Consider the following 25,517-nt stretch of genomic DNA (forward strand, 5'->3'; position numbering starts at 1 on the left):
TACTTGGACGACGGCGTGGAAGAAGGCCAGCACGTAGATGAGGGGCCGGAACGCGGGATGGGGGCAGCTCTCGAGGCGCTCCTGCCGTACTTTGAAGTAGGTGGAGCGCAGATTCAACTTCAGACCGTTGGGGGGCTCAGTGACCACTGTGGAGAATAGGGCTTACTTAGTACAAGTGGCCGAGTGGCTTCCACTGGTCAGTTAAACACACAACGCGTCAATATATTTCATTATCTAATGCGCTTTAGCATTTACTTGAAATGAACTCACCCTTCAAGGACTTTTGCAAAATACCAATCGGGAAGCTAGGAGTGGGATCTGTGGTAATCCACAACCTGAAGTCTGGATGCGGATTCTCGATGCGGTCCAGATGTTTCTCCAGCTCGCGAACGAACTTAATCAGCAGGTGCCCGTTCTGAAGCATAAGCCACATACCCTGCTTGATGGCCGTGTCCATTAGCCGCATGGCAGCTTTCTCCTGGCCCTGTCCCAGGGAGATGTGCGAAAAGTTGGACATGCCAACGATAGTGTCAGCCAGTTTGATGAGATCGTTGGTGGGATCCGAGCCAGCGCTGAGCACAAAGCAGACCGGGATATTGCAAGTGGTCTGCTCGTAAATGGCCATAAAGCTCACCACCGGTGGCATAATATAGAACTCATCCATGGTGTCTACTATGTATTGATTTATGCTTCGGAAGATTCGATCCACCCGGAAGCACCGCAGGAACATTAATTTCTGTGGGTGAAATGGAGGGATTTGAGACATTTTAATAACCTCAATGACAATGAGACGTCGACAGGAAGTTCATCACTCCTTCATAGTTGGCCATTTTGGTGCTTCAATGCTGCTCTTGCTGTTGCTATTGCTATTGCCTTGGCCATTTTGTGTTGCCATCGTAGCTGCGGTTTTCTAGCAAAACTCAAGTGCAAATTGGGCTCGCTTGGCTTGCCTTGCCTTGGCTTGGCGCTGGTTTCAAGTGCGACTGCGAGCGCAAATTGCCGTTCATCTAATGGTTTGGAAAATTGATAAAATATGGTAATGCACACAAACACATTCCCACATAGATACACACACCCAGACTGTTAGATACTGTGCCAGCATGCTGGCTGACAAAAACAGGCGGCTAATAACTTGAGAAGAAAATGTGCGCCAAAGTTGCAGGACGTAGCAAAAGTCGGGTAAAACTAAACGCCCAGACCCAAAGTGGTGTCCTTTGTAAGCGCGGGCTGGCATAAGTGTGCGTTAGTGTGTGTGTGTGTGCGAGCCTGGCTTGTACATAATAATCCACTAGAAGCGGGCATAAAGTACGAAATCCAATAACGCTCAATGGCAACGACAACAGCAACAGCAGCAACAAATTCAGGAGCTGAAGAGCCTGAACTGGAGGAGCAGGAGAGAACTGTGGGCTCTAAAGGAGCGGGAGGCTTGGGCTCCTGGCCAGGGCCACTCAAAGCTGAAAGCATGCAAAACGAGTGGGTGAATACACAGAACAGCAGGGCCGGCACTTGCCTGGAATGCATTGCATTTGATGTTGTAGTCTCCCGGACATGGCATCTCCTCGGGATTCTCCAAGTCGTACCACTGAACGATGGTGACGACGACATCGGTTCATGGGCATTCGGCGATGGCGTTGGCGTTGGCAATACGGATGAGGATGGGGATGCGGATGCGGATGACGATGGCGATGGCGATGGCGATAAGTGCAGGCGAAATGAGCGTCGGCAACGGAACGGAAGTCAGTGAATGCCACATGCCAGTCAGAATCAGAATCAGGAGCAGTTTCGGTGCCCAGGACCCATCGACCATCCGAGTCCAAGTTGTTGTTGCGTTGTTTATTTGTTGTTTTTGTGCATTTTATAGCATCGTCCACAAGCCGGGCATGGGGTAAGCGGACACCAACAACAACGACGAGCAGGAGGAACAGGAACAGGACCAAAAGCAGTGGCACGACCAGTCCAGTAACAGCAATTTGATAACGGCATCACAGTTGACGTTGACGTTGAAGATGATGCACCCAAGCGAGCAGCGGGAAAATCGGAAATAAATATAAAAAAAATATATATACATAAGAAAAACATGAACATTTAACAGTCTAGGGTTGAGAATCTTCTCCTCAGGGTTCAGTGGTTGGTGCTTTTTTTGGCCTTTAATGGCACAAACTTAAATCTTTGTGGAGATTGTACTATTACCATAAAGACTCAAGAGGCATTTTGTATATTTTTATGCTCTTTCAGTGGTTCTCTTAGACATTTTAAAGGAGTGAATGCAAAGGACACCCAGAACTAAGGTTTTCACAACAAAATGTGATGACTTCACTTACCGCCCTCCATTCGTCTAGAAAACGTCCAAAGTGATCCGGCAGAGTTCCAAAAGCCTCGGGAAAATCAAAGGCCAGTTTGAGCAGATCCTCCCAGCTCTTCTCGGGTAACCATTTGCAGGGATTCGAACGCTCGCTCTTGGTCAGCGCAATGCTGCCTTTAATGAAAAAGTCCAGCTCGGACTGCAGAAGAATGCCATCCCGCTGGGCGAGTTTGGTGGCTATCTGGAAGGAGAAGAGCAACTTGTGCCGCTCGAAGATGCCAGTGCATCCGTAGCAATACACGTTTTCGGTTAGTGTCTTGATGATGTTATTTAGCCGCTTGTGGAGACTGGCATCGGGCACAGCTTTTCGCAGGGAGTAGACGAAGACATCCAGATAGGCTGCCAGTGCGTACTGGTACATGCTGTTCACGGTGGCCATGTCCGCCAGTGCGAAGAAAAGCACGGCTCCCCTCTTGGCGGCTGGAAGGTAACCGTTTCGCAAAATCTCAATATCCGCCGCCGTATCGGCAGCCAGTTTAAGTTGTTCCATCACTACGCCAGCCTTGGTTTTGGTGTTCTCCAGCGTCTCTATCAGCTCCACGTTGTCCAACATGTTGCCCGTTGAAGTGGCCAACTCACGGAGCAGGGAATCCTCAAGCTGTTGCAGCAACTGCTTGTTCTCGCTGGTCTGGGCAATGAGGGACTCACGCTGAGCCTCCAAGTCCGGCCGCTCTGTGCCCACGACTACACTAAGGAGCTGATCCTCTAGACCGGTCTGGGTCACTGTGTAGTTGATGACCAGGGCTTTGGCATATACAGCAGGATCGAACTTTGGATTGGAGAACTTTGTGGTGAGGTATACACGGAAGCCCGGGTCCCAGTCTACCTCCTTGTCTCCCAGCATGACAAACTTGCGACCACCCTGAAGCCGAATGTTTTTCTGAAGGATGTCGTCGATTACCGGGTCAATGTAGTCGTCGACGTCCTCGAACAGTACGGGAGTTCCGTACATGATGGCCATCTCCAGTTGTTTGAGGAAGTCGGCGTCACTGAAGGAGAGCACCTTGAGGTTGTTGCGCATCTCCTTCTTGCGGATCCATTGCAGGGCCTGCAGCTGGGGATCAATACAGAGGGGGAATCGGGAAGCCCGCATAGTTAGGATGCCGTTCTGGATGGAGAGCTCATCAGGCGGAAGGCCCTCGTTACTCCACTGCGAAATTTCCACGTCGGTGGTGAGGTACCCGTCTATCTTAAAGGGGAGCTTCATGGGAATACCTAAAGAGATAATATCCTCCAGCCAATCATCAAAAACCATGGTTTTACGGAACTCCCAAGTGAAGGCGCCTGTGTAGGCCAGGAACGAGGCGCTTATAAGGCAAACGCCGACGCTGTCGATCAGTTGCTGGCCCAGACTGGCCATCTCCTTGCTCCAGCGGATCAACTCGGAAGTGAGACCGCTGATCAGCTTGTCGGAGGCGATCAAACGCCTCTCAGCCTGCTGCATCATTTCCGTCAGGGCTTTCATTTGCTTCATGGAGACGGCAAAGTTCTCATTCAACTCTGCCAACTTATCCTCCAGCTTCTGAATTTCAGAGTTAAGGTGACTGAGAAGCTTGATCTGCACATCCTGTTCCTCCACGAGGAACTCTAACCGCTCCTTCTTGGGCTTCACTTCTTTGTAAACGTCGAAGAAGCCACACACGGCTTTTACGAATTTCAACAGACCCGCACCGGCAATAGAGATCTTCCCCATGTCGTCCAGGTTTTGGGTTTTCATGTGCTGCCGGCAGGAGGTGATCTGTTTCTGGGTCAGTGCTTCGCAGTCCATCTCCATCAAGCTCTTCAAGAAGTTAACATCGCTCATCATTCCCTTGGCCGATTTCCAACTGATTTCCTTGATTCCCTTCAAAATGGCCACACACTCGCAGACCACCTGCACGGCAGCCGGCGGAGTGGCGAAGGATCGGATTTCAGTGATCTGTGCCTTCTCCAGCTCGGACAAAGCCCTTCTCGCCTCTTCCAGGGCCGGCATAGCATCGGCCAAGATCACCTCAGCCTCGTCTTTTTCAACGGCAATCTGCTTGCCCTTGATCTCCACTTCTACGGACTTTTCGGAGGCCTCTGCTTTCTTTGTGTTTGCCTTTTGTGTTGAAGCCTCAATGGTGACCAACATGGCCTCGCACTCCTCCGAAGCCACAGCCACATTCTTCTTCTGCTCCGTGACAATGATACGCAGTTCGTCGATTTGCACCGAAGCCTCTTCGATTTTCTTGATACCCTCCCCGAGTCGAGAACGTTGTTGGGTGATGAACTTCGCCTTCTCCTCTGTTTAGAAATACAAGAAATAGAAGGGGAGTTACAGGATTTAAAGATTATATCTCACCCAATAATCCCCTATAGGTATTGATATAATCTAGGTAGTGTTTCGGAGTCACAAAATTATTACGCCTCAGCTTGGCCAGATAGTCCTTAGAGTACTGCTGTATGGTGGTGTGCACATGCACCACATGCTCCACAATGGCATCGCGATGAGCTGCCGGAATCAGGGGGTGCTCTGTGAGGAAAAGCTTGGCCACGGCATACAGTGCCTGTCTGGGCCATGGGAAGACCCAATCTATGTATGTGCTGCCAATGAGACCAGGGAAATTCCTGCAACGATTTCGCAAGGCGTCACCAGCCGGAGACATGCACAGAACCACGTGCAAGTTTTCAGCACAAGTGCGTAGGAAATAAGACCAAACAGAGTCTCTGCGTTTTAAGATAGGTGATACTTTTAGAGTCGTTTAGTAATAGAGATGAATGGTTACTTACTTGGAAGCAGAATAGCCTTCTTCTTCGGCAAATTTACGAACTTGATTGACAATGCCATCCTTATCTTCGTCGGCAAACAGGGCTGGAACTTGACCCACCGTAAGAATGTTATTGATCAACTCCAGGAATCCCTCCTCGGCTACCTAAAAGGGGATCAACTTATATATTAAAAACATTTCCAGTCTCCAGACCTAATAACTCACCTGAGCAGCCGTGAAGAGGAACACCACCTTCTTTCGCTTTACGCCCGCAATGCCATACAGGACTTTGAGGTCCTCGCGGAATGCTGCTTCATTGTAGCCCCGGGAAATAGTGATCTCGAAGACTTCGCACTCGGCAGCGAACGAGGCCAGGCGGGTGATGCACTTTTTTCCACTGCCACCAACGCCGATGAGCAGGACATGGCCACGGTTCATACGAAGGGTACGGTGCACACGGGTCAAGTGTTCCAGACAGTCCTCGAACAGGACGAGGGTCATCTTCTGTTTCCGCTCACAATACTCGTCTAGAATCTCAGTGAAGAGATGGTATACAGAGTTGTAGTCCAGCAGGTCTTCGTACAAGCGAGCCTCCGACTCGTTGGTAAAGTTTCGGAAGTCGCCGAACAGCATGGGATCGCGGAGGACATAGTCCTTTAGGGAAAGTATCACCTGAGGAGCATCCTCACCCTCTTCCTCCTCTTCGCCCTCCTCTTCACCCATACTCATATCGAAGTCGTTGGTAACCGCTTTGGGATCAGGTTCGTACAGAAGTCGAGCCTGAGCCTCTGCCTCGGCGGCTGCCGCATCAATGAATCCGTTTTCCTCCTCAAAGGTAGGTGGGAAACGATCCGATACTTCGGCAGCGAGATTGCGTCGAACGCCATTGATGTCCTGGCAAAAATAATCAGTATATTAAAGATTTAAATAACATAAGCATTCGATTAACCTGATCAGATATTAGGCGATCGCAGATGATCCTGGTGAATTCGTTGCGCCACACACGAATGAGATCTCTTAGGTTTTTGAAGCAAGTGGGTTCGATGAGCAGCAGGCCGGCGAAAATGCGTGATAAATCCTTTAGATTGAATATGTAGTGGAACTTGGACGGCGTCGGCGGCAAATCCACAATTACCATCTGCGGGTCAGGAAGCAATTAGCAGAGGCAAGGCAGATATGGGCCCTCCCATCACTCCCCTCCCCATCGCCCCATAAACGGGCCCCGAGGCGGGACCACGCCACACAAATCAATTTTATCTAGACTAGCAATATGCGTTCGCAAGGGAGGAGGACATCCTACACGCCCTCGGGACGTTGCCAAGTTGCTGAATTTACAGCCATTATCGAGTTGCAGCCGCCGCTCCAGCAGCGCGTCTGAGTAACGGCAATTCTATTCAAATAATTCATTTCAGTCCATTTCGTGGCGCATTAATATCCTTGCTACTGAGTGTGTAAAGAAGACATACGAACTAGGAACCAAGAGCTACGACTCGGAAGAAGCAAGGTCGAGGGGTCTGCAAGGACTGCAGGTGTGAGTAAATCATTTTTTGCAGCATTTTGGGAGCTGAAGCAGGAGGAGGCTGCTTGTGGCAATTGCGGCGACAAATGCATTTTTATCTGTACGCAATGAAATGCGATAATATTTTAGTGTCAACAATTGTTAAAAGTACCATAAACTAATGCCCTTGCCCAACTCAGCCAGCCAGCCAGCCAGCCACGCCCAATGCCGAGAAAAGAGCCATCTACGGTTCAATACTTGAGCATAATCAAATTTCGCTCCGGCCAAGATATTCCGGCGTAGATAGGCAACGAACACATAGCCAGCCATCCTGCCATCCAGCCATCCAAGCAGCCAAACGCAGATACAGATACCGGCACCGGAGCAGGCCCAGATACAGATACAGTCAACTAGGCAGCCGTCGAGGCGGGTGACCATTGTGAGAGCAAGCACTGAAGTGTGGAGTACCGGCCCGAATACTGGAAGTGCAGGGGGGGAGAGGGGAGTGTTGCAAGAAGGGGGCAAGTATGGCCACCACGATTACGGCTTTGCTGCGACTATGGCACTGAGTTGCACTCGAAAAACCAATGGAGCAGCTACGAGATTCAGAACAAGGACGATGAAGAGGACGAAGGACTCGACGTCGTAGTGCATTACAGACCATTGAATAATTTCCATTTCCATTGTGGGGCCACAGGGGTGGGCTTCGGTGCCGCTCGAAAGCGGGGGTCACAGCAAAGCAGATTATGAAAAATTGTCGTTATTTGCATATGTAAATCGAATTTCATAAAATTTGTGAGAGGCCTTAAAGCATTATTCAGCACAGAATTGATTTCTTTTACTGAATTTGCCCTGAATGCAGTCAAGAAGGTGTTCCTCCTTTTATACTGATATAGACTCAACCGAAGGGAGGCAAATGTATTCAGTAAAATTTTCATATTAAGGAGACTTGTAGAAATACTAAGAAATGGGATGAAATAAGGATTTCTTTTTGATCTCAGAGATCTCTTTAATTTTATAATTATTAAAATATTAAATTATAATTATTTTGTCTCAAAATTGGGATGCAGAATGGTGGAGAATCGATCCACAAATCGTTTAAGGTACTCCGCTTGGGAATCGGATGAGAATTGGCGAAGATATAGTCATCGCGGTGGACCCTATAGGGGAAAACACCATTTTCATCCCATCACGAAAAATGGACAAAAAATCTACAAAATATTTCTTCTCAGGATTTTGATGCAGAATGGTGGAAAATCCATCTAGAAATCGTTTAAGGTACTCCGCTTGGGAATCGGATGAGAATTAGCGAAGATATAGTCATCGCGGTGGACCCTATAGGGGAAAACCCCATTTTCAAGGGATCCCATCACGAAAAATGGACAAAAAATCGAAAAAATATTTCGTCTCAGGATTTTGATGCAGAATGGTGGAAAATCCATCTAGAAATCGTTTAAGGTACTCCGCTTGGGAATCGGATGAGAATTAGCGAAGATATAGTCATCGCGGTGGACCCTATAGGGGAAAACCCCATTTTCAAGGGATCCCATCACGAAAAATGGACAAAAAATCGAAAAAATATTTCGTCTCAGGATTTTGATGCAGAATGGTGGCAAATCCATCTAGAAATCGTTTAAGGTACTCCGCTTGGGAATCGGATGAGAATTGGCGAAGATATAGTCATCGCGGTGGACCCTATAGGGGAAAACCCCATTTTCAAGGGATCCCATCGCGAAAAATGGACAAAAAATCGAAAAAATATTTCGTCTCAGGATTTTGATGCAGAATGGTGGCAAATCCATCTAGAAATCGTTTAAGGTACTCCGCTTGGGAATCGGATGAGAATTGGCGAAGATATAGTCATCGCGGTGGACCCTATAGGGGAAAACCCCATTTTCAAGGGATCCCATCGCGAAAAATGGACAAAAAATCGAAAAAATATTTCGTATCAGGATTTTGATGCAGAATGGTGGCAAATCCATCTAGAAATCGTTTAAGGTACTCCGCTTGGGAATCGGATGAGAATTGGCGAAGATATAGTCATCGCGGTGGACCCTATAGGGGAAAACCCCATTTTCAAGGGATCCCATCGCGAAAAATGGACAAAAAATCGAAAAAATATTTCGTCTCAGGATTTTGATGCAGAATGGTGGCAAATCCATCTAGAAATCGTTTAAGGTACTCCGCTTGGGAATCGGATGAGAATTGGCGAAGATATAGTCATCGCGGTGGACCCTATAGGGGAAAACCCCATTTTCAAGGGATCCCATCGCGAAAAATGGACAAAAAATCGAAAAAATATTTCGTCTCAGGATTTTGATGCAGAATGGTGGCAAATCCATCTAGAAATCGTTTAAGGTACTCCGCTTGGGAATCGGATGAGAATTGGCGAAGATATAGTCATCGCGGTGGACCCTATAGGGGAAAACCCCATTTTCAAGGGATCCCATCGCGAAAAATGGACAAAAAATCGAAAAAATATTTCGTCTCAGGATTTTGATGCAGAATGGTGGAAAATCCATCTAGAAATCGTTTAAGGTACTCCGCTTGGGAATCGGATGATAATTGGCGAAGATATAGTCATCGCGGTGGACCCTATAGGGGAAAACCCCATTTTCAAGGGATCCCATCACGAAAAATGGACAAAAAATCGAAAAAATATTTCGTCTCAGGATTTTGATGCAGAATGGTGGCAAATCCATCTAGAAATCGTTTAAGGTACTCCGCTTGGGAATCGGATGAGAATTGGCGAAGATATAGTCATCGCGGTGGACCCTATAGGGGAAAACCCCATTTTCAAGGGATCCCATCGCGAAAAATGGACAAAAAATCGAAAAAATATTTCGTCTCAGGATTTTGATGCAGAATGGTGGCAAATCCATCTAGAAATCGTTTAAGGTACTCCGCTTGGGAATCGGATGAGAATTGGCGAAGATATAGTCATCGCGGTGGACCCTATAGGGGAAAACACCATTTTCATCCCATCACGAAAAATGGACAAAAAATCTACAAAATATTTCTTCTCAGGATTTTGATGCAGAATGGTGGAAAATCCATCTAGAAATCGTTTAAGGTACTCCGCTTGGGAATCGGATGAGAATTAGCGAAGATATAGTCATCGCGGTGGACCCTATAGGGGAAAACCCCATTTTCAAGGGATCCCATCGCGAAAAATGGACAAAAAATCGAAAAAATATTTCGTCTCAGGATTTTGATGCAGAATGGTGGCAAATCCATCTAGAAATCGTTTAAGGTACTCCGCTTGGGAATCGGATGAGAATTGGCGAAGATATAGTCATCGCGGTGGACCCTATAGGGGAAAACCCCATTTTCAAGGGATCCCATCGCGAAAAATGGACAAAAAATCGAAAAAATATTTCGTCTCAGGATTTTGATGCAGAATGGTGGCAAATCCATCTAGAAATCGTTTAAGGTACTCCGCTTGGGAATCGGATGAGAATTGGCGAAGATATAGTCATCGCGGTGGACCCTATAGGGGAAAACCCCATTTTCAAGGGATCCCATCGCGAAAAATGGACAAAAAATCGAAAAAATTTTTCGTCTCAGGATTTTGATGCAGAATGGTGGCAAATCCATCTAGAAATCGTTTAAGGTACTCCGCTTGGGAATCGGATGAGAATTGGCGAAGATATAGTCATCGCGGTGGACCCTATAGGGGAAAACCCCATTTTCAAGGGATCCCATCACGAAAAATGGACAAAAAATCGAAAAAATATTTCGTCTCAGGATTTTGATGCAGAATGGTGGCAAATCCATCTAGAAATCGTTTAAGGTACTCCGCTTGGGAATCGGATGAGAATTGGCGAAGATATAGTCATCGCGGTGGACCCTATAGGGGAAAACCCCATTTTCAAGGGATCCCATCGCGAAAAATGGACAAAAAATCGAAAAAATATTTCGTCTCAGGATTTTGATGCAGAATGGTGGCAAATCCATCTAGAAATCGTTTAAGGTACTCCGCTTGGGAATCGGATGAGAATTGGCGAAGATATAGTCATCGCGGTGGACCCTATAGGGGAAAACACCATTTTCATCCCATCACGAAAAATGGACAAAAAATCTACAAAATATTTCTTCTCAGGATTTTGATGCAGAATGGTGGAAAATCCATCTAGAAATCGTTTAAGGTACTCCGCTTGGGAATCGGATGAGAATTAGCGAAGATATAGTCATCGCGGTGGACCCTATAGGGGAAAACCCCATTTTCAAGGGATCCCATCACGAAAAATGGACAAAAAATCGAAAAAATATTTCGTCTCAGGATTTTGATGCAGAATGGTGGCAAATCCATCTAGAAATCGTTTAAGGTACTCCGCTTGGGAATCGGATGAGAATTGGCGAAGATATAGTCATCGCGGTGGACCCTATAGGGGAAAACCCCATTTTCAAGGGATCCCATCGCGAAAAATGGACAAAAAATCGAAAAAATATTTCGTCTCAGGATTTTGATGCAGAATGGTGGCAAATCCATCTAGAAATCGTTTAAGGTACTCCGCTTGGGAATCGGATGAGAATTGGCGAAGATATAGTCATCGCGGTGGACCCTATAGGGGAAAACCCCATTTTCAAGGGATCCCATCACGAAAAATGGACAAAAAATCGAAAAAATATTTCGTCTCAGGATTTTGATGCAGAATGGTGGCAAATCCATCTAGAAATCGTTTAAGGTACTCCGCTTGGGAATCGGATGAGAATTGGCGAAGATATAGTCATTGCGGTGGATCTATAGGGGAAACCCCATTTTTAAGGGATCCCATCGCGAAAAATGGACAAAAAATCGAAAAAATATTTCGTCTCATGATTTTGATGCTGAATGGTGGCAAATCCATCTAGAAATCGTTTAAGGTACTCCTTTTGAGAATCGGATGAGAATTGTGGAAGATATTGCCAATTCTGTGGACCCTTTAGGCGAAAACCCCATTATGGAGGGATCCCATTATGACTTTGTTCAACTTAAACTTAAACTTGCTTAGAATTGAGAAACCCTATGGGTACATAACTATGAGTACCTACACCAGGGATAAGATACTTTGGAATACTGTTTTTAAGAAAAGTCCCATTGTTAATACACCTTTCACATACCTTGAATAACTTGAGTGTCATAACAACAATCATATCAGCAATCATCATATACTTGACGTCAAACTTTACGAATTGCATGTGTCCTTTAAAAATGGAAGAGTAGATCTGGATGAGGGATTCGTCGTTGGGGAAAACGATGTTGTAGGTGGAGAACATGCTGATGAAGCGGGGATCCACCTCGTTTCGGCCGCCACCCGCCGTGCCCATGGCTGCGTAGAAGGTTAGGTCCTTGAACCTCTTCCAGTTAAGATCCTTGTCGCGGTCGTACATTCCGCCGCGTTCGAAGAAAAGCTTTAGCAGGGCGATTGGCTGCTGGGTGCCGTAACTGTGGAGCATCACAAATATTAATGGAAACGAAAGAGTTTTGTCATTCTAGCTTGGTGCAATTAGAAGGTGCAGTACTCACTCATCCACCTGCGGCATGTTCATGTCATCAATAAAGCAAGCAATCCTCTTGCCCATCGGTGGGCCATACGTATCCTTAGTGCGTTTCTCTACGGCGGCTTCCAGGGTGCGCTGCACATCCAGGGACGACGTTCTCGATGAAAAATTAATATTGAGTATGACCTGAAAGGGATGCGGAAAGGAAGGCGGAGGGCCATGTTAGTCGGGAACACGACGGTTGTGCGAGAGATTTTTCAATTACGTTGACATTCGGATTCAGATTGCGCAAATACTGCATGATGGTGGCCGTCTTTGATGTTCCAGCCTCGCCGACAAGCAGCACGGGTCGTTTGATCTGGGAGAATACCGAAAATAGGGACAAACATTAATAAGGAATCGGGAATCCGCCGACAAAGCCGCAGTAATGAGTTTTTCACACATGCACCCTTACCTCGCTCATCAGGGCCAGGACGCGGTTGGTGCGCGTGTTGTCCACGGTGGGCACCAGGATCTCGCTGAACTTTACCAGGGGGTCGTGGCTGTATGGCTGGACCACCCACTCCCAGGCCTTCCACACGTTCTCCTTGACGTCCCAGAAGTAGTCGTAGAGTGTTGGCCTGCCCTGCGGGAATTGTCCTCCCGATGCGGGGGAGTCTATAGTGTCGCTTACCAGCGGAAAGCCGGAAATCCGCTTCATGTACTCGTCAAAAATGATCTGGTGTTTCTCCAGCAAGCAGGCGCCCAGAGAGCCGTAGACAGCTTGCAGGAAACAACACTCCAAGGTGTCCGTATTGTAAACCTGTAGCACCGGCTCGTCGTAGTTCTTGCCCTCCCCGGGTCCATAATTGGGAAGCAGTGCATCGTAGAAGTTACAGAACTGGGTCACCATGTTGAGGTCCGTTTGCATAATAACCAACTTGAGGGGATTGCCCTGCGTGGTGCCATCGAGCCCCTCCAAAATAAAGGCAATGGCCTGCGTGATGATCTTCTCAAACATTTCGTCGAGAAGTTCCCTCTGTACTTCTGGCCGAGTGAGGACCCATCTCTGCCAGTAGGGGCTGAAGCGCAGGTTCTTCGGATCCACGTACACCATTCCGGCCCGAGAAACCGTGGCCGGAGAGGCGTAGTTCAAGTTGCCCACTTCAAAGAGAAGGGCGCAGTAGTTTTCCAACCGGATTCGTTCGCCGTTCGCCAGGGTCAGTAGCTTGTTGTCGTCCATCACAGAGTTCATGTTCTCGATCCAAAGGGCATCTACGTCTCCGTCGAAACAGGCATATCGGCGCTCCTGTTGGGTAGAAGTATTTTTAAGTGGGTTGCATTAGGGCATTGGGTTGGTATATTAGCTATTCCCTTCACTTACCTCACGCTCAATGGGCTTATTCATTTCACGGAATATATTCGAAAACAATCCATCAATCCAATCTCTCGTTTCCATATCCAAATAGCCGTATAACTCAACAACAGAACAGGCCTGCACCGAAAAATAATATTGAAAAATGAAGAGAATAAGATGTTAGCATATGGTTTGGGAACACTTGGTCAGCGATAAATAAATGTGCAGGATAAATAAACAAGAAAAAACGAAGGACAAATATTTATCCCTTTTTAGTGGAATTTCATTGTTGCCTAATTAGGAATATCATTTACTTTGGAATATTGCATGGCAACTAATTACGTTCAATTGCACAATTTCACAAGCACTTAGCATATCGGCTTTGCCAAAGCAAAATGCGAAAGTAGAGAAAACTGCAATTTGAGGACCTACCGAAGACAGGACAGGAAAGGACACTCCCAAAGAACCGACACAGAGCTCACAAAAGGACTAGCCGGATGGGAAAATGAAGGAAACTAAAAGCGTTCGCTCCCGCAATTTGTGTGCCAGAGAGTCTGTGTGCATGGAGGGTAAGGAGTAACTGGGGGACACTTACCTTGGGGTTAAGCACAAGGCACTTGGTGGGCAGGCCCATGTGGGTCTGCGCCTTAACCAGGGCATTTATGACAACAGTTTTGCCACCACCTGTTGGGCCCACCAACATGGTCGAGTGCCGGGTCATCATGGTCTCGTACATTTGCACCACTTTGTCCTCCTGCAGGTGGATTGAGAACGAGGAGCGAAGAACGGTGAACGAAGGCGTTACCGTTGCCGTTGCCGTTGAGGGGATTTAGTTGTCATAAATGATGTTGCATGGTGACATCGCATGTCCAGCAGTGGTCCATTTCCGGCCGGACGGGGCGAAAGGAGTTGGGGACCCGACATTTGCGCAACATTTTGTTTGATGAAAGTGGCAAGGATTTGACCAGGAGTTCAGTAGTTCAGGTGAACAGCATGGATGGAGGAGAGCAAAAGAAATGGAAAATTGTATTAGTGGAAATTGCTGGAGTAGTTGCTGAAATAGTGTGCGTTTGTGTGACCGAGGGCAAAGTTGAAATTGGATGTGAGGAGGTGGGTCTGGGGCTGGGCAAAGTGCTTTGTAACATTTCCTTCATTTGCGATTATGCGACACGGCGCAATTTACAAAGTGTCAAAGTGCCGGTCAGGGACCAGGACCTGCACCATCGCTAGGACTAGGGAGTGTTGCCACTGTCAACACGGTAATGACAGGGCACAATCTGGCCTGTGGACGAACTCGCACCTGATCGGGCAGCAGAATGTATCCATCGTTGACCAGCACATGCCTCGTAGCAGCATTGAAGTCCGGATAGCCAATGCGTGGGCAGTCTATGCCCGGGAACAAGTCCTTAATTAATCCCAAGAACAGCGGCACATCTTCGAAGATGAACTTGGGGAAGTTCATATCGCGCAGCACACGCATCAGCACCACAGCCTCGGGAAGATCCTCCGATTGACGCTTCATAACACCCGCCATCCTAAGCACGGAGTTTAGGGATCGCAGCCCCCAGTCATAATGGCACTGCTTTGACAATTGTGCCTGGGCCAAAGAGTAGAGCACTGTCATTTTCTTGGCCAAAACTTTGGCGGTTAGGAATCCGTCGGAGAATAGTGAGATCAGGCAGATCAGCTCGAGATCTGGCTTGATGCATGTCACTGGCCGGAAGAGGGCTTTCACCGACTCGGGTAATTCCGTACGTCCGGCGTATCCTGGATTCATGGTCACAAACACACCGCACTTCGGGTCCAGTTTGATTTCGACGCCTTCAAACTAGATTTCATGGAGAACATATCATAGAGACGTACATTAAATATTTAAGTAGAACTGTATACATACCACGAACCGTTCCAACTTTCGAATTAAACCGTTCCTGATGGTCTGCAATTGGGTGGATATCACACTGAGCACGGAGATATCAATGCGGTTGAACTCGTCGAAGCATCCCCAGGCACCGCATTGGACCAAGCCAGACAGAATCGTGCCCACAGCCCGGTAGTCCATGCCCTCCCCGCAGTTGGTGACCACGCAGAGGAGTCCCATGGCCTTGGCCAGATCTTTGACGGTCTCTGTTTTGCCCGTGCCGGCAGGTCCAGCCGGTGCTCCGCCCAGATTCATCAGCAGCGCCTGAGTGATTGTCAAGTAGATTCGGTCGGTCAGCGGGGTGATCACCAGGCGGCCATTAAGACCCATGTACTCGTAGCCAAAGTCGAAACTGCCGGAGCACTGGAGCACGTGTAGGTTATCATAAAACTTCACCCAGTAGAAGCGCAACTGACTCTCCCAACTGAACTCGGTGGCGTCTAGGACATTGTCGCGCACGAAATTGTCGATGATATCCCTGGCATGTACATCCACCGTACACTGGGCCTTGAACTTGAGGCGATCGTTGCGCGAGAGATTGGAGCGCACCTTCAGGACCAGCTCCTCGATCTGGTAGTTGTTCTTGTTGAGAAAGTCTTTCATGGCACGCATGTTTCCGTGGTTCTGGGCCTGGTCGAAGGCCTCCTCCACCTCGGCGGTCCACCACACTTGACTGGCGGCCAGGCCCACCATGCCCTGGTAGTTCATTAGCCAGTCCGGTCTGAAAATAACCACATCGAAGTGGAAGTCGAAATCGAAAGTGCCCAATGACTGTCAATTTAATACAATTGGCCATAAATATGCCAGGCCATGCGCCCCACGGCTTAAACAAAATAATAAATCGCGCGAAATGACAAAATTATACAGTCCGAGTGCGGAGTGGGAGAAGAGAACACTGAGTTGGACCCATTGCTTGTGCCAGAGTCGGACCCTGAGCCGGAGCCACAATGTAAATCGCTGGCCATAAAAGGAATTGGCTGCCGAAGTGTCACTCCACCCGGACTGTCTTACTTTTTGGAGACGGAGAAGGAACCGTGGGGCGGAAGGCATAAAATATGTTTTATGCCCAGCTGACGGTGGCACTTACCTTGCAATTTGCAGATCTGTGCCAAAGTCGAAGATGGACGTCTTGTTTATGAATCGGTTGGAGCGACGCATTTCATCCAGCACATCGTTCATCCAGTATTCCACTCGACCCGCTGCCCGTGCTGCGCTCCGCCGGAAAATAAACGAAGGGACGGAAATACAATAACCGCATAAATAAACCCCAGTTGCCAATATCAATAAGTGTATACAACAACAATAAAATGCTGTACACAGCCACAACAACAGCGGCAATAAGAACAGAAGAAGCAATCAGCTCCACTCCTCGGTACTGATGCCAATTCTGGTGCTGGTGCTCATGCCCAGGCCGATGGCTTCAAATTAATTAAAAGAAATTGGCCAGCCAGTGCCAGCCAGCAGACAATAATGCCATAAAAAAGTTCAATTTTAAAATTGGCAATCAGTGCGTGGAGCTGAATGCTGGATTGTCCAGAACGAAGTCGAGCCGCCTAGCGGATCGGATGATGCCCAGGATGCCCATCCAAAGGAGGCATCGGGCGCCGGGTATCCAGGGGAGCTGTTGTACCTACCAGAGCGCCGGAACTCCATGACCTCGCCCTCGCTGGAAATCATGGCGGTAACAAGGGTCTGGCTTCCCTCCTTGACCAAGCGCAGTGACTTGATATTGTCGTACATCTGTGGGGTGAGCAGGGGCAGAGGGCGAAATGAAAATTGTAAAATCAATGCGGAGGAAAAAAATATTATTTATAAGCTGAATAAATGCATAAAAATTTACCGCGGCTCAAGAGGAGGGATGCAGGATACGCCCACCCCCAGCACTTGGCTGTCTGCGAATCTGGGGGCTGTAGCCGTGCATGTGTTGCAGAAATTGGCGTAATTTCCGCCATGGACATTGGCCAGAACGAATAAACAGTGACATTAACTTTTATGGCAAGACTCTATCCACACACACACGCCCCGTCGTACATAAAAATAATGTCGCTGGCAGTTTGGCAAATCTGTTGTTGTCACCACCACCGTTGAGAGCTGAGGCTCAGGCCCAGGCCCTAGCCCAAGCCCAAGCCCTAACCCAAAAACCGAACCGAAATCCAAACCGAATACCGAAAACCGAAACGCCCACAGAACTTGAAGTTGTACCCTCTGGACCCACCTTAATGATGTGGTTCTGCACTGCAGATGGCTCGCTGCTGCCCAAAATGGAGAGCAGCTCATCGGTGGATATGAAATAGAAGCGCGGAAAAATGCGACGCTTCGAGTCCAAATATTCGTTTAACGACTTCTGACAATTTTCCAAGCCAATGCCCAAACCTTGTATTTCCACTAAGCGTCCGGGCACTGTACAGAATGGCACCACTAACGGATTTTTGGCACAATCGACCATGATCTGCAATGAGGAGAGGAATATAGTGGTTATAACAAGATGAAGTAGGAAGCGGCAACGCCAGTCAAGGCAGTAAATTATTATGAAAAGCAATGAGCGCAACGACCACCCCAAATACAATCAAACATATTACAGGAAAATGGGTTCGTTGTAACTGAATCTAGGAAGTATTCCAGATACTCTGCCATTTTGTTTAAAATATGTGTTTGGATTGGTCGATGTTTGGTTATTATTGGTATTTCCAAGGTGAACAGAAGCGGAATTAAGCGCTTGTTTAAATTTGTTTTTCAATAACACTCCGCATAACAGACTCAAAGAATAGATGACCTACATTCAGTAAGTGTATGGAACTTAGCACGAATGTCGAGAGCAAATCAAAATAATAAATCATTTCACAAATGGCATCAAATATGGCGGCAAATGTTACAAATGAAACGTAAAGCAAACGAAGGAAGCCAGTGGCTGGCAGGCAAGGTTAAGTGAAGTTAAGCGCCAAGCACAAACACAAATCTATCCACACACGCACACTCGCATCAGCACACACACCCGCCCAGGAGCACACAATAAGGATTCTGTGGATATGGGAAGGCGGCAGTGGAAGGTGAAAGTGCTTGGCATTTGTAAACACAGCATTGGCTTACGCTGCGTATGTGTAATGTGGCTCACTCCGTGTGCTGGCTCCTGCCTGGGACTCCCAGCGCTAGTGGGGCAACACAATTACGCATACACAGAAGCAGTCGTTTGCATGCGTATTATGTTTACCGTTAAGTAAAGAGTCGCCATATTGTCGGCACACATTAAAACAACTCAAATAAATTGAATCAGATACTAAGTGTGTGTTTTGGCCAAGGCAACGCCAGCCCACCAGCTCACCAGCCCCATTTCGGTGGCCAACAGACCCAATAACTGGATAACCAAATATCCAAACAACCAAATAACCAAACAACCAGGCCAAGCAAACAGAACGGATTACTGATTTCTCACCCTGCGATATGACTTGTCAATGTCATCGAATTTGCGCGCCTCCTCCGGCAGTTGGGTGCGGATGTCCCCACCAATGAAAATACCCTCCAAGTAGAGCCACTTCCGCTGCACCACCAGCCATTCGTCGATTATCTCTGAGATGAGGGCCAAGGTGCGCTCCCACCTATTCACCGTCTCCAGGAACGGACCAATAAACCTGTCAAATACATTTTGAGGTGAGTACGAGAGTTAAAGGACAATGAATTTTTCAAATACTTACTGACTTGCTCCCATGGACTGAAGATTCATGGCATTGTCCTCGAGTATTTGCATGATTTCGTCGACAGGTCCCAAAACCCAGCCGCGATCTTCGCTGCCTTTGAAGTGTTTGAAGGTCTTGAACGCCATAGACGCCCAGGTTTCGACCACAGCCTGGACACCGCGTTCGATCTGCAATTCCTTGATGGCATTGGTAAGGATTTGCTCGGCAATATCCTGATACTTGTGCAGCTGCATGTTGAACATGTTCTCCAGCGTGAAGCGAGCCGGCGACATGTCGAAGTACTGTCCGGTTTTCTCCATCAACTGAAGCCAATGGCGCTCCCTCAAAGCCTCGTGCTTGAGGCTGACCATCAACGGAACCGTGCCCTTGAACTGCTTCATGTGGATCTCCAGCTGCACTCCGGTGGGCAGGGTGCGTACCTGCAATCGAAGATGGGTTGGTGGCAGTAAGGGGGCTGGTTAGTTAGTCGCATCAAATCAGCTGAAACAATAGTGCGGTGGCTGCCTGTGGTCGCACCATTGAATTATGACGAACGTGCGTCCTGCGGTCGGTGGCTTTTGGTTTCGGTTGTGCTGCTGCTATTGCCGGTGCTGTTCGCCGAAAAGCACATTCTGTTTGCTCGCATGGCTGTCCGTTTGTTTGCACATGCAAAATTCATGGCACTTTGGACCATCCAGGGACATAAATTGAATAGCAACAACAACAAATGGCCAAAAACAGTGGCAATAGCAACGCAGGACTGTCAACAAGTCGAGAAGAACGCAACGAAAGGGGCCAGAGGGAGAAAGGATAGCTTGCTGGCATTTTAATTATTTTCAATATTGAACAAATTGATTTACATTTTAGGACGCTGATTATGTAGAGCCTTTCAGTAGTTTGTTTTAGAGCCTTGCGGCCAACATTATGCCTGATAAAACTGCATTAAAATATGTGCATGTCGAATGATTATATTCTAATTTGCTGGCAGCCACCATGCTATTTATATTAATCGCGGCGCACTGAAATATTTTCCAACATAATCTCCCCCAGCTCGAGCTCCCAGGCCCGGCATCTATTCGCCTCTTTTCCGTTTCCGCTTCCCGGCCCTTGGGACTACGCCCACTTCATTTGTATGGGCAAAAAGCGAAAAGTTTTGACTGCAACAAACTTTTTGGCCCGGCCAGCGAAATTCCTCAAAAACTTGTTAGTGAAGTAAATAAATCAATTTGTCATAATCAGTTTAGGTGCAAAATTTTGTCGCTGCAAGGCGTGGCCAGAAAATTCACATTTCTTGTTTAAGTAAAGCTTGAGTAAGCCCCATAAAACAAGGTAGTTCGCGAAGGTGGACGAACTGGGCATACCCCTGAAACTTTCAACTAAAAGGAAATTATTTTTGCTTCAAATAAGTCGAACTTCAATTCGCATGAAATGGAAATTGCAGAATCTGAAACTCCTTATTTTTATGCTCGTTAACAATTGATTACTTTTTGGATGAACGGTCCAAAATGCTTTAGTGAAGGGCCCCTCGACTCTCAGTGAGTTCACAGTTCTAAAGAATTTTGCTTTTGTTGTTCCAAGGCGTCTGTAATTTTATGAAAATCCAAGCAGGCCGAAAACTTTGTTTAATTGGCAAAGTTTTCCCCACCGAACGGGCCCTAGAGGCCTCGAAGAAGCTTACCGCCTTGGTCAATTTCCGGAACTCCTTCAGATAGCTCTCAACGCCCTCGGTCAGCACATTGGGATCCAAGTCGGCCCACAAGGTTTTGCCCCAGCCCTCGCGAGCGAATTTCTGGGCTTTATATAATTTGTAGAGCTGTTGGGATAATTGGGATCATGTTAGCATAGATCTAGGTGGTGAATAGGGTTTCAAGAAGCCCTTACCTGCTGCAGACCTTCAAACTCGGTTTGGACTCTTGCAAACTCATGATAGTCGACCATTGGCATGTCGAAGAGACGCTCAGCATTGGCCAGCTCCTCTCGTCGAGCTTCGCGTTCAGCGATCTTCTGGCCATAAGGATCCATGAGCCGCACTCCTCGATCTAATTCAGCTCCAACTGAGCCAGGTCCATTTTCGTCATAGTCCTTGATAAATTCTCCCAACTAACAAGGAGATTAAATGTAAAATTAAACTCAACTATAAAAACTATCATAAATTTCATTAGTAATTAGTAATTAGACGGCTTAGGCCACTGTAAGAATACCAATGATACAGAGAGGGTAGGAAATAAATGCCCCACCCTGTACCACCGCATCCATCTTGCGCTCTAATTCAAACGATAAACACTTCAAGTTAATTCATTTTACGCTGACGACAGAGTCGTCGCCGCCAACAATTGACAATAATGGTTGAGCGCGCGGAAAAATCCAATTAAAATACCATTGAAAGGAAATAATAATGGGAGGAAACAAAACAGAACTGCAAAAAAAAGAACGCAAAATAGCGGAAATGCAAAGTCGGCAGTGCAGCCCGCTTCCTAATCGCATTGCCTCTCCCCGAGGACTTCCTTTTTCACAGAGGCGGCGCTGTGGTGTCCTGAGAACTTACGTCATCGCAGAATTCATTGATTTCGACGGAAGTCATGTCGGCGAACTTTTGCTTAATTGGTTGCAGCTTCTCCGAGCGATACAAGGCCGACAGGAAGAGTCGCTTCCAGCGCTTCTCCAGGTGGTGCGCCATCAGCATATCCTCGTAGGGGAACTGAAAATGCGAATGGGAATTGTGAGTGGAAAGTTTCGAAATAAATAAAACGCACATAAAAATTAAGCAGTGTCCTTCAATTATCGCTGAGTGCAAATAATAATCATGGAAAGTGCCGAAATTCACTAACGACCAGCCAACCGTGGCCGCGAAACATCCTACTCCCTCCACCCCGAATCCGCAACCCACAAGGCTATGGTAAAAAAACTATAGCATAGCTTTCAGGGCCGACACCGCATAAATTTTCATTTGGCCCTTGCAGCAATCGCAATGCCATTGGATATACAAATACACATATATGTGAATACTTATATTCTATAGTCCTGTGTCTGGCTGTATAAGCATTCATTCGTTCATTAATTTATATAAAATGCAAGTTAATTCCGTTTTGTCTGGCCAGAGCTAAGCGATGCCGCCGCCGCAACGAAATGCCATCAATAAATGAATGGACCAAAAGCGAAGCCAGCCGAATGGATCCCAAAATGGCCAGCACACAAATACGCAGCATGGCCCGGAGAAGCCGGATCCTAATCTGGACGCTGGTCTGCCTGCTGTCCTGTTGCAGCATTTACGTAACCGTTTGTGCGGGATGCGCCAAAAAGCGGAAAGCCATTTCCAAATGGTTCTGCCCGTCCGACCGCCAAATATGCATATGTAAACAGAAACAGAAACAGAAATAGGAGCAGTCACAGTCACCAGCCAGAACGGCTGGGATTGCGATGGGATTTTTATAAAACTGCTCATTTGAATACACAAATAAGCGCTCTGGTTAGCAAACTTAAGCAACTTTCATTTGAGCGGGGATGGGTAGCTATTAGAGGGATTGGATTAGATGAAGCTAGACGATTCTGGATAAATTCAAACGCTGAATAAAGTTCGATAGCACATGGCATGGAAAGTTAGTTGTTGCCCCTAAGATATGTGTTTACTGTGGCATGCAAAATATTCATTATAATTAGCTACATGGTTAGTCTCAGAGGGAAGTGTGTATATTCTCATTAAAGCTACATATGCATACCATAATCTTGTGTTCGCTGAGTATGGTGAAGGTCTCTTGCATTTCATGTATCTTCTGCTCGTTGGTCAGAGTCGTCGACTGCACTGTGGCAATTGTTTGCATGACCAGCTTGAAGTCCTCCAGCTCGCGTGTGGTCTTGTTAAGATTCAGGCTCAGGGTCTGCGGCAGATTTGCACAGATTAGAAGGTGTGGGTGGTGTTGTGTGTGGTTTGGATGGATTCCATCCGGCAGGAGTAGGACTCACTTTGATTTCGTTACGCATTGCCCTCATGTTTTCGTTGACATGACGCAACAGCTCCTCGCCCAGGATGGTGCACCATTCCTTGGCATGTACCGATATGCTATCCAGCAATGGCTGCAAATTTATGCGCACACACTTGATATCCTGGTACTTGCGCATGTTGGCCAGCGTTTCCACAATGGACGAGTAAAATGTAAATTTCTCATCGATTTCGACGAGCGTCACCTGCTTCTCAACGAACTTCTGGCAGATGAAGTTCTTCTCGTACGCCCACAGATTGAAATACTTGCGGAATCTTTGGCATAATGCATTAACACCCACCTTTTCTTTAGCTCCACCTTATTTTTTATACTTACTGGGAGACAAAAGCGCGAGCTTCTCCGGCAATCCTAAGTGCCAAGTCGTGAATATTTATAACCAATTCCACTATGGATCTAATCTGTATGATGTCTTCGTAGTAGGTATAGTTAAATTTGAACTGCTTTCCCATTTCCACCTGCGGGCAGGAAAGGCAGGTGCCAGTCATCCATCGCGTAAAGATTCGCAAGCTGAAACGACATGTGCATTTGAGTTTTTCGAAATACTTATCTAGCGGAATACTCACCGCGAAATGCAGTCCTTGGTGGCAGTCACAATTGTGTTTTGCAACTCCTGTACTGACGGTTCCAACACAATTTCCGACATGAGGAGTGCAGCATTCACCTCAAACATGGGAGTCCCAGACAGCAGGCGGTTTATGTAGCACTTGAGATTATTGTAAGTCATCCTAGAAAGAGGAAATGGAGCATTAGGAAATGGTTTTCAGTAAAATATAGGCTTTTGCATACTCCACTATGCATTTGAAGGTCTCCTCCTCCCAGAACTCATAGTAGGTTTTCATGCGGTCTGATCTGCCCGAGAAGGTGCCTAAAACCAAGCTCTCCAGTTTGATGAGGACCGGACCCAAGGAATCGTACAGCTTCTTCATTTGCGCTGTCTTGCGATTCCGCGACGCCTCTAGAAGTTCGAAGTAGCCCTGGCAAGGGTAGACTCCAGTGCCGCAGCTCTGCAGCTCGTCTTTTTTCTGCTGGCCAGGAGCTTCGCTGTCCACTGTAAACACAGTTATATTTTCTCCAGTCGAAGATTTAAATAATCTTTGACCTCCGGTGGATTTTTTATCCACCGCTACTGACTGTCTGTCAAATACTTGGGAGCCGCGTGAGGCCTCCAGCTCGGAGTCCAGATTAAAGAGATTGAAGCTCTTGATCTGGTCAATGCGCGATCGTAGATCGAGGCGAATAAAGTTGATCTGCGAAACGATGGAGGTCAGTTTCCGCAACTGGGAGTTGATCTGATCGCAGAATTTTCCGATGTTAAACGACGTCCAGGTATACCGACCCACGCCCATCTGGATAAAGAGCTCCGTGTCGTAGATGTGTCCGCGCAGAAAGATCACTTCGGACATCGACAGGTTATTAATAATTGCCCTGTAACGGTCTATCACCTCGCTCATCCGTTCGTAGTCCTTGAAGAGCAGATCCTTTTTCATGATGGCTGTGCGCAGCACCGCCGGCAGCGTAAATCCCAGATGCTCAAACTGCTGTGCTTCGAACAATGTGTCGAATACATCGCGTTGCAGGTTCACCGTAAAGTCCATATCGTATTCAATGAGAGTTTTGTCGGACACCAGTTCCCGCCAAATAGGTAGCAGGTATTGGGACTCGGCACGTTGCAGCACTAATTTGGGAATTTAAATGGTATATCAACAGTTTTAAAATTATTTTTCACAAACTTACACTCGCACGTTCGTATGCAATGTTTATCCATCGCAGTAACGTCCTTGGGCTTCTTTTCCTTGACCATTTTGATGAAGGCCATGCATTCCTGGAGTTGTACATTCGATCGACGCGTATTACTGACCAGCCACATGATCATGGCCACCAAAACTGTCAACTTGTTGATGCGGCACATCAGCTTCTTTTGAGAGACGTCCCCCACTAAAGCGGTTTCGTCTTCTTCGGAGGAACTTACGTCCGATCCGTAAGAATCGGCTGTGCTATAAACACTGAGGGCTTCTGATGGCACAGGCTGTAGGGCGGATTTGGTCGGCGTCATGCGCCTCGAGCTGCTCATTTGCAACTCCCGCGGCTTGGCCTTTAACGTTTGCACTGATTCGGATATGTAAGACACTGCGGAAATATCGGGGGTATATTATTTGCAATCTTCTTGTGGAAGAACTTACTTGTTTCGCGCTTGCATATACGAACGGCCAGTATGTTCGAGCGGTTTGTATGGTTAACCAAAAACGTGGCATTCTGGATAAAGTTTTCGAAAAGTACCTTCTCGAACTGGAACATTACGGTCATCAGCTCGAAGTACTGCTTGAAGGAGCTGCGTTTCAAGAAACTGTTTTTGATTGCCGGCTCATCTTCAACCTTCTTGAATGCCAGGACCGAGTTCTTTAATTTTTTTCCCAGCAATCTGGCCCAGAATATGGCGCTAATTTTAGCCGGCTGGTGCTTGGCCATGGGAGGCGATTTTTTTAATTTCTAAAATATTTAAAATATTTAATATTTAGTTTTC

The 25,517-nt window shown here is 47.1% G+C and overlaps 1 protein-coding gene across 1 annotated transcript in view; it reads right to left on the bottom strand.

Moving 5' to 3' along the window:
- Dhc98D (Dynein heavy chain at 89D) overlaps window positions 1–25,517 on the bottom strand; it is a 37,110-nt gene that overhangs the window by 4,858 nt on the left and 6,735 nt on the right. The window contains exons 10-40 of the mRNA XM_017237385.3: window positions 25,177–25,483; window positions 24,731–25,123; window positions 23,783–24,671; window positions 23,560–23,721; window positions 23,312–23,503; window positions 22,959–23,250; window positions 22,715–22,873; window positions 21,544–21,696; window positions 20,880–21,098; window positions 20,677–20,811; window positions 19,017–19,438; window positions 18,758–18,953; window positions 17,543–17,776; window positions 16,962–17,067; window positions 16,415–16,535; window positions 15,304–16,048; window positions 14,710–15,237; window positions 14,005–14,163; window positions 13,437–13,547; window positions 12,528–13,361; window positions 12,339–12,431; window positions 12,099–12,259; window positions 11,693–12,017; window positions 6,041–6,229; window positions 5,317–5,985; window positions 5,114–5,256; window positions 4,686–5,050; window positions 2,322–4,627; window positions 1,511–1,582; window positions 271–736; window positions 4–146 (exon numbers count right to left, since the gene is read on the bottom strand). Of these exons, the coding sequence (XP_017092874.3) occupies window positions 4–146; window positions 271–736; window positions 1,511–1,582; window positions 2,322–4,627; window positions 4,686–5,050; window positions 5,114–5,256; window positions 5,317–5,985; window positions 6,041–6,229; window positions 11,693–12,017; window positions 12,099–12,259; window positions 12,339–12,431; window positions 12,528–13,361; window positions 13,437–13,547; window positions 14,005–14,163; window positions 14,710–15,237; window positions 15,304–16,048; window positions 16,415–16,535; window positions 16,962–17,067; window positions 17,543–17,776; window positions 18,758–18,953; window positions 19,017–19,438; window positions 20,677–20,811; window positions 20,880–21,098; window positions 21,544–21,696; window positions 22,715–22,873; window positions 22,959–23,250; window positions 23,312–23,503; window positions 23,560–23,721; window positions 23,783–24,671; window positions 24,731–25,123; window positions 25,177–25,483 (11,289 nt within the window). The remainder of the gene's footprint in view (window positions 1–3; window positions 147–270; window positions 737–1,510; window positions 1,583–2,321; window positions 4,628–4,685; window positions 5,051–5,113; window positions 5,257–5,316; window positions 5,986–6,040; window positions 6,230–11,692; window positions 12,018–12,098; window positions 12,260–12,338; window positions 12,432–12,527; window positions 13,362–13,436; window positions 13,548–14,004; window positions 14,164–14,709; window positions 15,238–15,303; window positions 16,049–16,414; window positions 16,536–16,961; window positions 17,068–17,542; window positions 17,777–18,757; window positions 18,954–19,016; window positions 19,439–20,676; window positions 20,812–20,879; window positions 21,099–21,543; window positions 21,697–22,714; window positions 22,874–22,958; window positions 23,251–23,311; window positions 23,504–23,559; window positions 23,722–23,782; window positions 24,672–24,730; window positions 25,124–25,176; window positions 25,484–25,517) is intronic.

Source organism: Drosophila bipectinata, chromosome 3R (assembly GCF_030179905.1).
Source record: "Drosophila bipectinata strain 14024-0381.07 chromosome 3R, DbipHiC1v2, whole genome shotgun sequence".
Taxonomy (NCBI): domain Eukaryota; kingdom Metazoa; phylum Arthropoda; class Insecta; order Diptera; family Drosophilidae; genus Drosophila; species Drosophila bipectinata.